Source organism: Convolutriloba macropyga, chromosome 1 (assembly GCF_964194025.1).
Source record: "Convolutriloba macropyga chromosome 1, txConMacr16.3, whole genome shotgun sequence".
NCBI classification, from domain to species: domain Eukaryota; kingdom Metazoa; phylum Xenacoelomorpha; order Acoela; family Convolutidae; genus Convolutriloba; species Convolutriloba macropyga.
The window spans coordinates 61401886-61413058 of NC_134468.1; the positions used below are offsets into that span (position 1 = coordinate 61401886).

At 36.3% G+C, this 11173-nt stretch overlaps 1 protein-coding gene across 1 annotated transcript in view; it reads right to left on the bottom strand.

Moving 5' to 3' along the window:
• LOC142350315 (thioredoxin domain-containing protein 6-like) overlaps positions 1 to 11173 on the bottom strand; it is a 65619-nt gene that overhangs the window by 25428 nt on the left and 29018 nt on the right. Inside the window, exons 2-5 of the mRNA XM_075402144.1 lie at positions 10710 to 10830; positions 10053 to 10192; positions 6232 to 6494; positions 2875 to 3127 (exon numbers count right to left, since the gene is read on the bottom strand). Coding sequence (XP_075258259.1) covers positions 2875 to 3127; positions 6232 to 6494; positions 10053 to 10153 — 617 coding nt within the window. The 5' untranslated portion in view covers positions 10154 to 10192; positions 10710 to 10830. The remainder of the gene's footprint in view (positions 1 to 2874; positions 3128 to 6231; positions 6495 to 10052; positions 10193 to 10709; positions 10831 to 11173) is intronic.

Below are 11173 nucleotides of genomic sequence, written 5' to 3' on the forward strand. Positions count from 1 at the left end.
TAGAAGTCTCCCGAAAAGTCAAAGCGTTCAAGCAAAACTTTTGCATAAGATACACGTCTACAATAATTACTGAATATTCGTTGCAGAGCAATTAATTTTTTTTGTTTCATCTTGAGTGAAGATGCAGTCTTTTGGTGGATGGGGGAAGTTTAGGGAGAGGGGGGGGGTTGTTTTAACACCAGGAGCCACCCTTCACACCGTGGATTTATGACGCGCTGACAGTTTCGGTGAATTGCGTACTTAGAAAAACATACCCGGCAGATTGCCGGAAAATAGTCGCCGTTGATTCCAATAAGCATGATTGGGATTGAACGAACAGAATATATTGAAAAAAAAAGATTTTTGTACAAAAATATTTTTTAAGTCCGATTTATTTTGATGGCATTTCGTAGTTGAACATACTTCTGTTTCCTAGAGAGAGGCTACAGGGGCTACTATTAACACCAATAAGCATTAGAGGTGGCAACTAAGACTTATAGGAACGACGTTCAAATAGCGGGCATCTAAAATTGGGCTTTATGGGTTTATCCCGTTTCTATTTCTGACTTCAATTTTTTATACTGACTCTGTTCATTTTGAATTGCTTTGCTTAGCAACTGATGTTCAAATTCACTTTTAGCAGATTGAGAGAAGAGAGAAACTAGCCTAGAGAAGTCAAAAAGATTTCACGCAAAATGTCGAAAAAGCGGCAAAATGGTAAAGCGAAAAAAAGTTTGACGAAGTAAAAAAAATACGAGCGCAATAATAGCCGGCTGAGAAGATGAGGGCGGCTATTAATAAAGTAAGGCGTCAGGCTCCTCGCCAACCATCTGTTTTTTGTTGGATTTTAGTTCTTGAGCACAGAAAATTAAAAGTGTCAGAGGTAAATCCATAAAACAGACCTTGGGTGTAAAATTATTGCTACAAAATTTGTTTGAGATCAATTAATAAAAAATCTGGAAGATTGCTCGAAAATCTATCCAAAAAACTTCTTTTGAAACTACGAAAATAAAATAGAAGCTACATTGCAAAAGCAATATTGCTGCATTGCAAAATTACTGGAACAACTGAATGGCACGGTGGCACGGTATAGCCGCGAAATAGATAAAGGTATTGTAGAATATGTATAGCGACAGACTCAGAACTATTTCACGAGGTTGCTCATGCAACAATTAAGATTATGCCATACTTTGTTATTAACAGTCTTAATTGTATGAGATTCCTTAATTGACCTTGAGCTTGAATCTCTCTTTAACTCACCATAATATTAGTGCTATACGTTTATGTTGAGACTAAAATGTGTCATCGATAGTTAAAAATAAATAACTTAATGCTGTTAAAACGCTTTGCTGATGACTATAAAAAAGGACGCTAGACAAAGCAGCAATTAAGGAGTGATAAAAAAATTAATTGGTTTTTAAGGTGTTCTGCATGAAAGAAGTAAAAACATTAAGTACTAACATTTGGCGAATTCCTTTCAAACAACTGGCGGATGGTTGGCATCGTTAGTAGCCAGCTGGGGGTGGTTGTGAAGGGGTGGGGGTGGGGGGGGGGGGTGTTGAGCCGAGTGGGGTCAAGGTATGGGGTCAACCGATGGGGTTGCGTGCGGAGAATTGGGTAGAGAGGGCTGTACGAAGGCGGTCAATATCGCCAAATGAAGGGTGGACGGGGAAGTGGTGCTGGTGGTGGTGGTGGGGGGGGGGTCAAACTATTAAGATTAATAACCTCACTTCAGAACTTGTGATTATATCCTCAAATGAATCGTTCGCATACTGATGGACTATTAAAGCGTACGGCACTAAGCGAAATGCTCAACCACCTGATGACCTCCGGGCTTCATATTATTTTCCTGTTTTTGCGGTTGAAAAACCAAAGCTCGAGACAACTTCTTGTCAACCAAAAAATTGCATGAAAAACACCTGGGCTCCAATATAATTCCGTAGACCTATTTAAAATTTGAACTGACAAGCAGAAAGGATTCATTTGACACCCCCTGGTTGAAATGCAACTATCAACGTCAAGCTTAGAACTTATTTTTCTGCGCGAAATGGCTTGTGAAATTAAAACACAATATACAATTGAAAAATCTTTCTCCGTTTATAAAACACTGAATCTGATAAAGGCGTTAGTACTCAGTATTGTCATTGGCGCTAGTGAAAATGGCAGACGTACCAAAATATAGAAATTTTATTGCTGGCCAATCACAATTGAGAAAATTGGAGTATTGTTTTGTGATTGGCTGATTGCTCAACAAATTCTCCATGTTTTAAAATAGGATATGAATGTTAACTTAAAGTTGCTGAGAAATCGCGATAAGCCGAAAGCGAAAAAATAATTTATATTGGGGGAAACTGGTCTCAAGTTCGGTTGTGATAGTTTCATATCAAGTCCCACGGGCTGCTGAGGCATGGCCATGGCCCGCGAGGCATGGCCAGATGCGGTAAAACATATCATCTAGAATTAGACTATGTCCAACTTAAGCTAATTGAACGCATAAAGGTATAGTGTTTTAAATTTGTCAACCAATCACATCCGTTGAAAATTCTATATTTTGGTACGTCTATTTGTTAACACTTCACCATTGTCATTATTGTACCTTTATAATGAACAATTTCAATCTTTCCTAAGTAATTTCATCCAATTCACAATTTGAAATTGGAATATAAAATACTCCTAATTGAAAATTTTCATTTGTGTGAAGTATGTGAATTTGACTTCACCTGATTTAAAGTTGGACCTGGTATAGTGTTTTAATCCCAGTTGCGGTTTACAACTATTATCGGTCATGAAATAATTATGACATGGAACTTGGTACAAAACTGCAAACAAGCTTCTGAAACGCAATTAATCAAGATTCGCGTTTGTAAGAGAAAGTGGGGATGAATGTTTGTGAACCTGCCAGGCTGCTTTTTCTTAGCTACTTCGGGGTCTTTATCACCTGCCAATCGTTTGAATGCCCCGATTGCATCCGGTTTTGTGGCCACCATGAAAACAGTCTCTGTCTTGCACATGAATGTTGTCAGTTGTTTGAAATATTTTTTGTCCTTGTGTTCACTGTAGAGCTCTTCTGCCTCTTCTAGTGTCAGGCGATGCACTTTTATCTTCTCTATTTTGAATCCAGCTCCTCTGATCTTCTCCACAATCAATTCTAATGACAAACAAGAGCAAAGGAAGAATGCCAAGAAAGCTGAGAGACGAGGTCTTAAGCATATCAAACAGATGCGGAAAGCAGAAATAAAAAAAACGGTTAAAAAGATTTGTACCAAATCAACAAACATAGACAGCAGATTGCTCGAATAACTGCAAATGAGACTTTCAAGCCGTAGAGTACAGATAAAAATACAAACGACTAACGTCGTATGAATTGCTCTCAAACGATTGGCGAGCACTTGGCTCTGCCTTTATCTAGCTACTCATCTTTGGGAGGGTAGCTTTAGCTTAATTAAGGGGGTGAGCATTAGGGAGGGAGGAGGAGGATGGGGTGCGAACGAGGGTGGACGAAGAGAGACGGCGCTTTACTGAGCCCGGGTTGGAGTCCCATAGAATCCCATCGATGGATCATGGGAATTTCAGAGAAATCCATCGATGGATCATTGAATGTCCCATTATCATTTAACGCTGGGCATGGAAAAATCACAGAAAACTTTATGAAATTGTAATGATTTCCTCTGGTTCATAAAAAAACTTTCATGATACTATTATGATTTTTTCTGGATCATAGATTATTTATAATGTACTTACTATGATATTCACTGGATCATAGCAACTTTTATGGATTTATCATGAGCTCCTCTGATTCATAGAAACTTTTTATGTACTTACCATGAATTCCTCTGGATCATGACAACTTCAGAACTGCTCGCCATTGCTTTTTGAAAGAGAAAAAACATTTTCTCTCTTGTACTAGGCATCGTTAGATTAGATATATTAGATAAATTAGATATAATAGATAGATTAGATATATTAGATAGATAAGATAGATTAGATAGATAAGATAGATTAGATATATTAACTATATTAGATAGATTAGATTGATTAGATATATCAGATAGATTAGATTTATAGGATAGATTAGATATATTAGATAGATTAGATTAGATAGATTAGATATATTAGATATAATAGACAGATTAGATATATTAGATAGAAAAGATAGATTAGATATATTAACTATATTAGATAGATTAGATTGATTAGATATATCAGATTTATTAAATAGATTAGATATATTAGATAGATTAGATTAGATAGATTAGATATATTAGATAGATTAGATATAATAGATAGATTAGATGTATTAGATAGATAAGACAGATTAGATATTTTATCTATATTAGATAGATTAGATAGATTAGATATATTAGATAGATTAAATAATTTAGATAGAAGCAGCAGAAGCCAACGACTAAAAATTCAAAAAAGTCTTAGAATTTCATGATAAGCATTCCAATTACTTTACACATCACCTAATTTCCCTGATTTTGCACCCTTTACACAGGAGCGCCTTCTCGAGTTTATAATCACAACTGATTCCCGTCAGGACGACTTGTTTACGATGTAGTTATCGCTGGCTATTATTGTGACTAATTTGTAGATTAAATTACGCGAACGGGGACATAGAAGCCAATCACCATCGTTAGATGAAATTAAAAATGAAATAAACGGAGACTTGATTGTTGAGTGAACCGGGGTTAAAAGTTTTCTGCGGTACGTGAAGGACTTTGTGGTAAAGACAATTAAATACGATAATAATTTGTTCATTTTAGCTATCATAAAATTCGTACAATTGTCATTTTGTAGCCCCCCGCTCGATGATTTCTTCCATTTTCTGTAAAGCAGATGGTATATTTAGTGACATGTTACTGAAAACAACAAAAAGAGTACGTTTAGGGGCACGTAACTGTATTTTATTAAGAAAATTGACAAACATGTGAGATTTTCGAAATTTTTATTTCATGGATTTACTGTGATCCATCGATGGATAAATGGGTTTTTAATGATCCATCGATGGGAAGTTAGGTTTTATGAAATTACACTGATCCATCGATGGGAAGTTAGGTTTTATGAAATTACACTGATCCATCGATGGATCTAGAAGTTACTATGAAATAACAATGACCCATCGATGGGATTCTATGGGACTCCAACCCGGGAGGGCATCAAAACATTTAAGGAATTTAGCGGACTCGTGGGACTTGGTCTAGCTTTCAGCACTTTGACGTTATATATTATGCAACATTTAACCGCTTTTCTTACATAGGTCACAAAAAGGTACTGAGACGAGCTTGGTTGTTGAGACATGTACTTTAGGCAAACGCCTGTAACAGAGCTCGAGCTATTACGGAATCTTTATGAAAAAAATAATTTTGTGATACTTTCGATTAGATGGTTTAATACAAGAAAAAATGGACAAAGAGTGTGGGATGGGGCCCCAAAGGAACGATACTAATTGCTTTGTGGTAATAAATAATACATTTTTGTATCTTTAGCAATAATAACATTGTAATTAGTATAGTACTTTACGATGCATTTGCCTGAAAATGCCACAAACTAGCGCAATAATAAATCTGTTGTTAGGGGTTCTGGCTCATTTTACTACAGTCATTTTGGTTCAATTCCAATAGTCTGTAAATCACTCAAAAAGAAATGTGTCATCCCTTCTATAATTTTGTCTGAAAAAATTTTGTAGTGCCGAATGTTTGGAGTTATTTGCCAGCTGGATCTCTCTCTCTCTCTCTCTCTCTCTCTATCTCTCTCTCTCTCGAAGTATTGAATATAGATAATTTATTCAACATTTTGCGGGTAAATTTTTGTTTTTTTTTGCGTTTTTTCTACGAGACGATTACGGCGACAACATCATTCTTTCTATTCAAAAAGCGTCTTTTCATTTTTTCTTTCAGGGAAAAAAAATTGGTACCCTGGTCGTTGGTGTTTGAAATGTTTGTAAAAATCGATTTTTACGTGATTTGGTGGGAAACTGCAAAAAGCGGTATGACGACAAAATTTTGATGACAAAAACTTCACTTTGTTTCGCCGCCCCTAAAAATCTCCATGTTAGCTATAGATTTAACTCTTTAGTTTCAGCCTACATCATTCGACGACGCCATATTTTCACACAGAAGCTACTACAAACTGATTCTGAGCTTTTTCGAAATTGAGCATAAATACGTCTGAGAAAAGAGCAATGAGCTTCAATATTGGATATGAAAATAAGAATGAAATGACTTAAATGACAAGAATAACTTAACTAACTTTTCTGAGCTCTGGCAACTCTGTTTGGCTTGATTATGACCATCGTGGCCTCACTTGGAAAGAAGTGTTGTATCTCCCTCAGCGCCTCCTCCTCGTCTTTTGACGCATGCAAAGAGTTAACCGAGTTCTTCTCAATCGCGAATCTCGCTCTCAGACTATTGGGCTGATTGGTCTTCGCTTGAGACTGCATGAAAGGGCCAAGTATTTTGGCCATGTGCGAAGTTGCATTCTCGCGAGCCAGACCACATACCAGCAAAGGTCCTCTGAACAGCATTTAAATAGAACTGTGATGAGATTATTTTCAACCTAGTAGTCTACGAGTAAAACATGGGCTTGGTCGAACTACCAAAATATACATGCCCATCAGATTGCCCGAAAATAGCCGTCATTGATTCCCAGAACCCATATTAGGATTGATAGAACAGAAGAAATGGAAAAAAAATTGATTGATGTACTAAAACATTTTTAAAGTGCGAAATATTTTGATTTCAATCCGCTGTTAGACGTACTCCTGCTAGTTATTGAGCACCAAACAAGGCTAGCATCAAACCCATTGAACGTTAAAAATGTAAAAATGGTAACTAAGACTTAAAAAAATAAGTAGCGGGCTTTTAAAATTGGGCTTCATGGGTTTATCCCGTTTCAAATTTCGTTTTCGTTTTTTGATACTGATTTTGTTCAGTTTAGATTGCTTTACTAAGCAATTGCTGTTAAAAAACACTTTGAGCAGAATGTGAGAAGAATCAAACTAGCCTAGAGAAAAAAAAATTTCGAAATGCCGCATGTTAACAAAAAATCACAAGCCAAAAAGTCAAATTTTGATGAAACTGCACTTTCCTACTTTACCTTAAAATTAGAGAAAATTGCATGCCAAAAAATCACTCTCTTTTTTATCCATTTTATTGTTCCGCGTCAACAAAGTCGTCACTTCAATCTGGCTGCAAAAATAATGAAAATGTGTTAACATATAATAAAAAGACGACAGCGCCCCGGTAAAATTCAAATTCTTTGAGTCGTAAGAAATAGGAGCCAAATGATAGCCTGCTATAAAGATGAACTATATTAATTAACAACCGCGCAAACATTTTTTGAAGGCACATAAAGTGTAGGTGCGTTCAAACATACACAAGCGAGAAACTTCGGGGTGCAATACAATTGGGCGTCATTGGTTTATCCCGTTTCAAATATCGTTTTTGTTGTTTGATACTAATTCTGCTCAACGAAAATTGTTTTTCTAAGCAATTGCTGTTTAAAAACACTTTGAGCACAACAAGTGAAGTATCTAACTAGACTGGATAAGTAAAAAATTTTAATGTAAAATGTAGAAAAAACAGCAAAATGAGGTAAAGCGAAACAAATTTTTTTCAACTCAGAAAAAGGAGGACAAGTGCTGACACAATTTTTTTTCCGCGTCAACAAAATTGTCACTTCAATCTGGCTGCAAAATTAATGAAAATGTGAAAATATAATAAAAAGACGACGGCGTCCCGGTAAAATTCAAATTCTTTGAATCGTAAAAAAATAGGAGCGCAACGATAGCCTGCTAAGAAGATGATGCCAATATTAATTAACAACTGCGCAGGAGAAGACCGACTCAATTTTTTCCTTAGAAGGAGTGTGGCTTGACCCCGTCGACGTGACACTTACAATTTGTATAGATATTTTTTAAAAAAAATTGACCTCTGATCACTGTGTTAACACTGTTCATTAGAAAAAGAAGATCCGCAAGTTGAGGTTTAATTATGTCCTCCTCTGTGACGCAGACATTTTCTGAAGGCACACAGGAGGTACGATGAGCAGAATGAGAGAAGAATCAAACTTGCCTAGAGAAGTAAAAAAAACTTCCATTGAAAATGTGAAAAAAACGGCATAATGAGGTAAATCGAATTAAATTTTTGTTCAAATCAATAAAACAAACTGCAGGCCAATTTTTTCCTTACAAGGAGTGTGGCGTGACCCTGTTGACGTAACTCTTACAATTTTTGTAAATATTTTTAAAAATGACCTCTGATCACTTTGTTAAAACTGTTCATTAGAAAAAGAAGATATGCAAGTTGAGGTTTAATTTTGTCCTCGTCTATGACGCAGACAATTTTTGAAGGCACACAGGGGGTACGGTGCGTTCCAGCGTACACAAGCGAGGTACATGTGGATGCAATACAACTGGGCATCATTGGTTTGTCACGTTTCAAAAATCGTATTCGTTGTTTGATACTGATTTTGTTCATTTAAGATTGCTTTACTAAGCAATTGCTGTTTAAAAACACTTTGAGCAGAATGAGAGAAGAATCAAACTAGCCTAGAGAAGTAAAAAAACTTCCATGGAAAATGTGAAAAAAACGGCATAATGAGGTAAAGCGAATTAAATTTTTGTTCAAATCAATAAAAAACTGCAGGCCAATTTTTTTCCTTACAAGGAGTGTGGCGTGACCCTGTCGACGTGACTCTTACAATTTGTGTAAATATTTTTAAAAAATGACCTCTGATCACTTTGTTAACACTGTTCATTAGAAAAAGAAGATATGCAAGTTGAGGTTTAATTTTGTCCTCGTCTATGACGCAGACACTTTTTGAAGGCACACATGGGGTACGGTGCGTTCCAACATACACAAGCGACGAACTTGTGGGTGCAACACAATCTCTTTAGATGAGAGGTAGTAGAAGTAGCATTGAAGAACTTCCCGAACAACAGGATCACTCTAGATCACAGGATCTAATGTGCTTACACTCTAGAGAAAAGGCGCGTGTATGCACAGTACAGAAGTGAGGCAACATTTTATATAAGGATCAGACAATTTTTTTTGCGTTTCCGAACTATATGTTCGTCATTTACCTTCATTCATCTTTTTTAAATTATTGTTACCCCACAGCAAAACCTGTAGGCGTGATACATTTTTTTTTGGATTACTAAGAATTCAGCATACGTAACATTGAAGAACTCTTTGACTCAGAGGGTCCCATCATATATTTTGAAAGTGATCGATTTTTTGATATACATTCAATGAAATTGCCAAACATGACATTAATATTACTGAAGGTATATTTCTCTATACCGTAGCCAACGTTGACCAAACACCCCCTTGTTATATCACTTTGAGCTCCATGGACCCAATTGTACAGCAATAAAAATTTTTTTGAAAGAAAAGTATTTCGCGTTTTGAGATACGTTCCTTTGAGAACTTTTTCTCCATACGTTCCTTTTGCGGTTTTAGGCTTCTCGAAAACCTGAATACCTCACAATTTTCTGGATCATATTGCATATCGTCTTTTGGTCTGGACGGGCCCTTTCATAAGGATTTTTGAACGATCATAGGTTATTTCGATCTGCCTGGGTATTTCATAAGCAAAAATAATTTTTTTGATCAACTCTGATTTGGGTTGCACTAGCGTTGTATCTGGTTTTTTCTTAACCTAAATCAGAATGCTTGATTTTGGCTAAATTCCACTTCAACCAAAACAGGTTTTGTCGCAAATTTAAAATGCACTAACTGAATGACCATTTCAGGATCGAGCTGCTTAAAAATTATTTTATCAGCAATTCGTGAATGCTAAAATTGTGAGGTATACTGTTTTGTTCGATATTTTTTTTACTATTTTGTACCAAAATTACTGTCGGTTTGCATTAAATATGCGATTTCAGCTGCACATCTGATCAAAAAAAACTTTTTTCACGTGGCACGCATAGAATTATTGCGCAGAGCTGCTCTTTAGCCAAGTTGGGACCTTTTGAAGTCCAACTATTAGATATGCATCTGCTAAATCTTTGCAAACTTTTGAAGATCTGCCAAAGTTTCTATCTCAGTTGCCGAAGTTTAGCTAACCTCGTCATACTGTCGACAAGCTCATTGAAGTAAATCTCCTTCTCCTTATCGGAGTAGAGAGCTCTGACCTCCTCCTCTGATAGAGTGACCTCCTTCCTCATCTCCACAATGAACTTCTCTTCCTCCAATGCCGTCAGCACCTATCCGGAAACCAAACAGAAACATTGCTGGGCAGTTTGTTGAAATATAATTAGAAAACCATGGATGATCAAAAGAGGCAAAACGATTCGTATAATGGAGGGAAAGTACCAATTCTCCGAATCCGTCCATTGTTAAAACTTAGTTCGTCAATCGCAATTTGCAGCAAGTCATAGAGCCCACAAAACACTAGACTTTTGTACTACAGCGGCTCTATTACAGTTTTCATCTTCAATAAAATTTATTGCGAGCTCAGATCATTTTCACAAACTAATGCGGTGACTCGTTTTGACAAAAATTTTAAACAAAGATTTTAAAAGACTCAGATTTCTCGTTTTTTATTTGATAACAAAGTGTACTACAAATGACTTAGGTGTCATTATTAAGAAAATATTACACGCCATCCTATCACAAAATAAGACTGGCAACTTATTTTCTGATAAAGATCATGGTCTGCTTTCAGAAAAAAAAACATTTAAGTCATCATGTTTTTGATATGTAGTAAACAGAGACAGGAACCTGCTCCCCGAACTGTTTCCAGGCGTCTGGTCTCACAAGCAGAAAAGTTTTCTCCAGAAGATGCGCCTGTACTTCTGTCTCCAGTGGTTTTGAAAACTTTGGAAAGAAGTGTCTCAACTCTCTACAACAGTCACACACACAACAAAGTATGGTAAGTTGCTTAGCTATAGATTTCTTGAAAATGTATGCTAATTATAAAAATTCTTCACGATTGTAGTCTAGTAAAAGATTATTAATTGAGAAATAGTTAGATTTCTCTTGCCTTGTGGGTTTCGAGTTTTAGACGCGCAATTACGGGGGACAAACTCTATGAAACGTCCTTCACACTTCTTCATACGATGAATTCTCTCCAAACAGTTTCGGTGAATCGCACACTTAGAGTGCAGTAAGCTGAAAGGCTATAGGAGAACTTCTTAATGCCCTCCGCGAGTTATCTTTTTATACAGTTATTAAAAAGTAAAAAG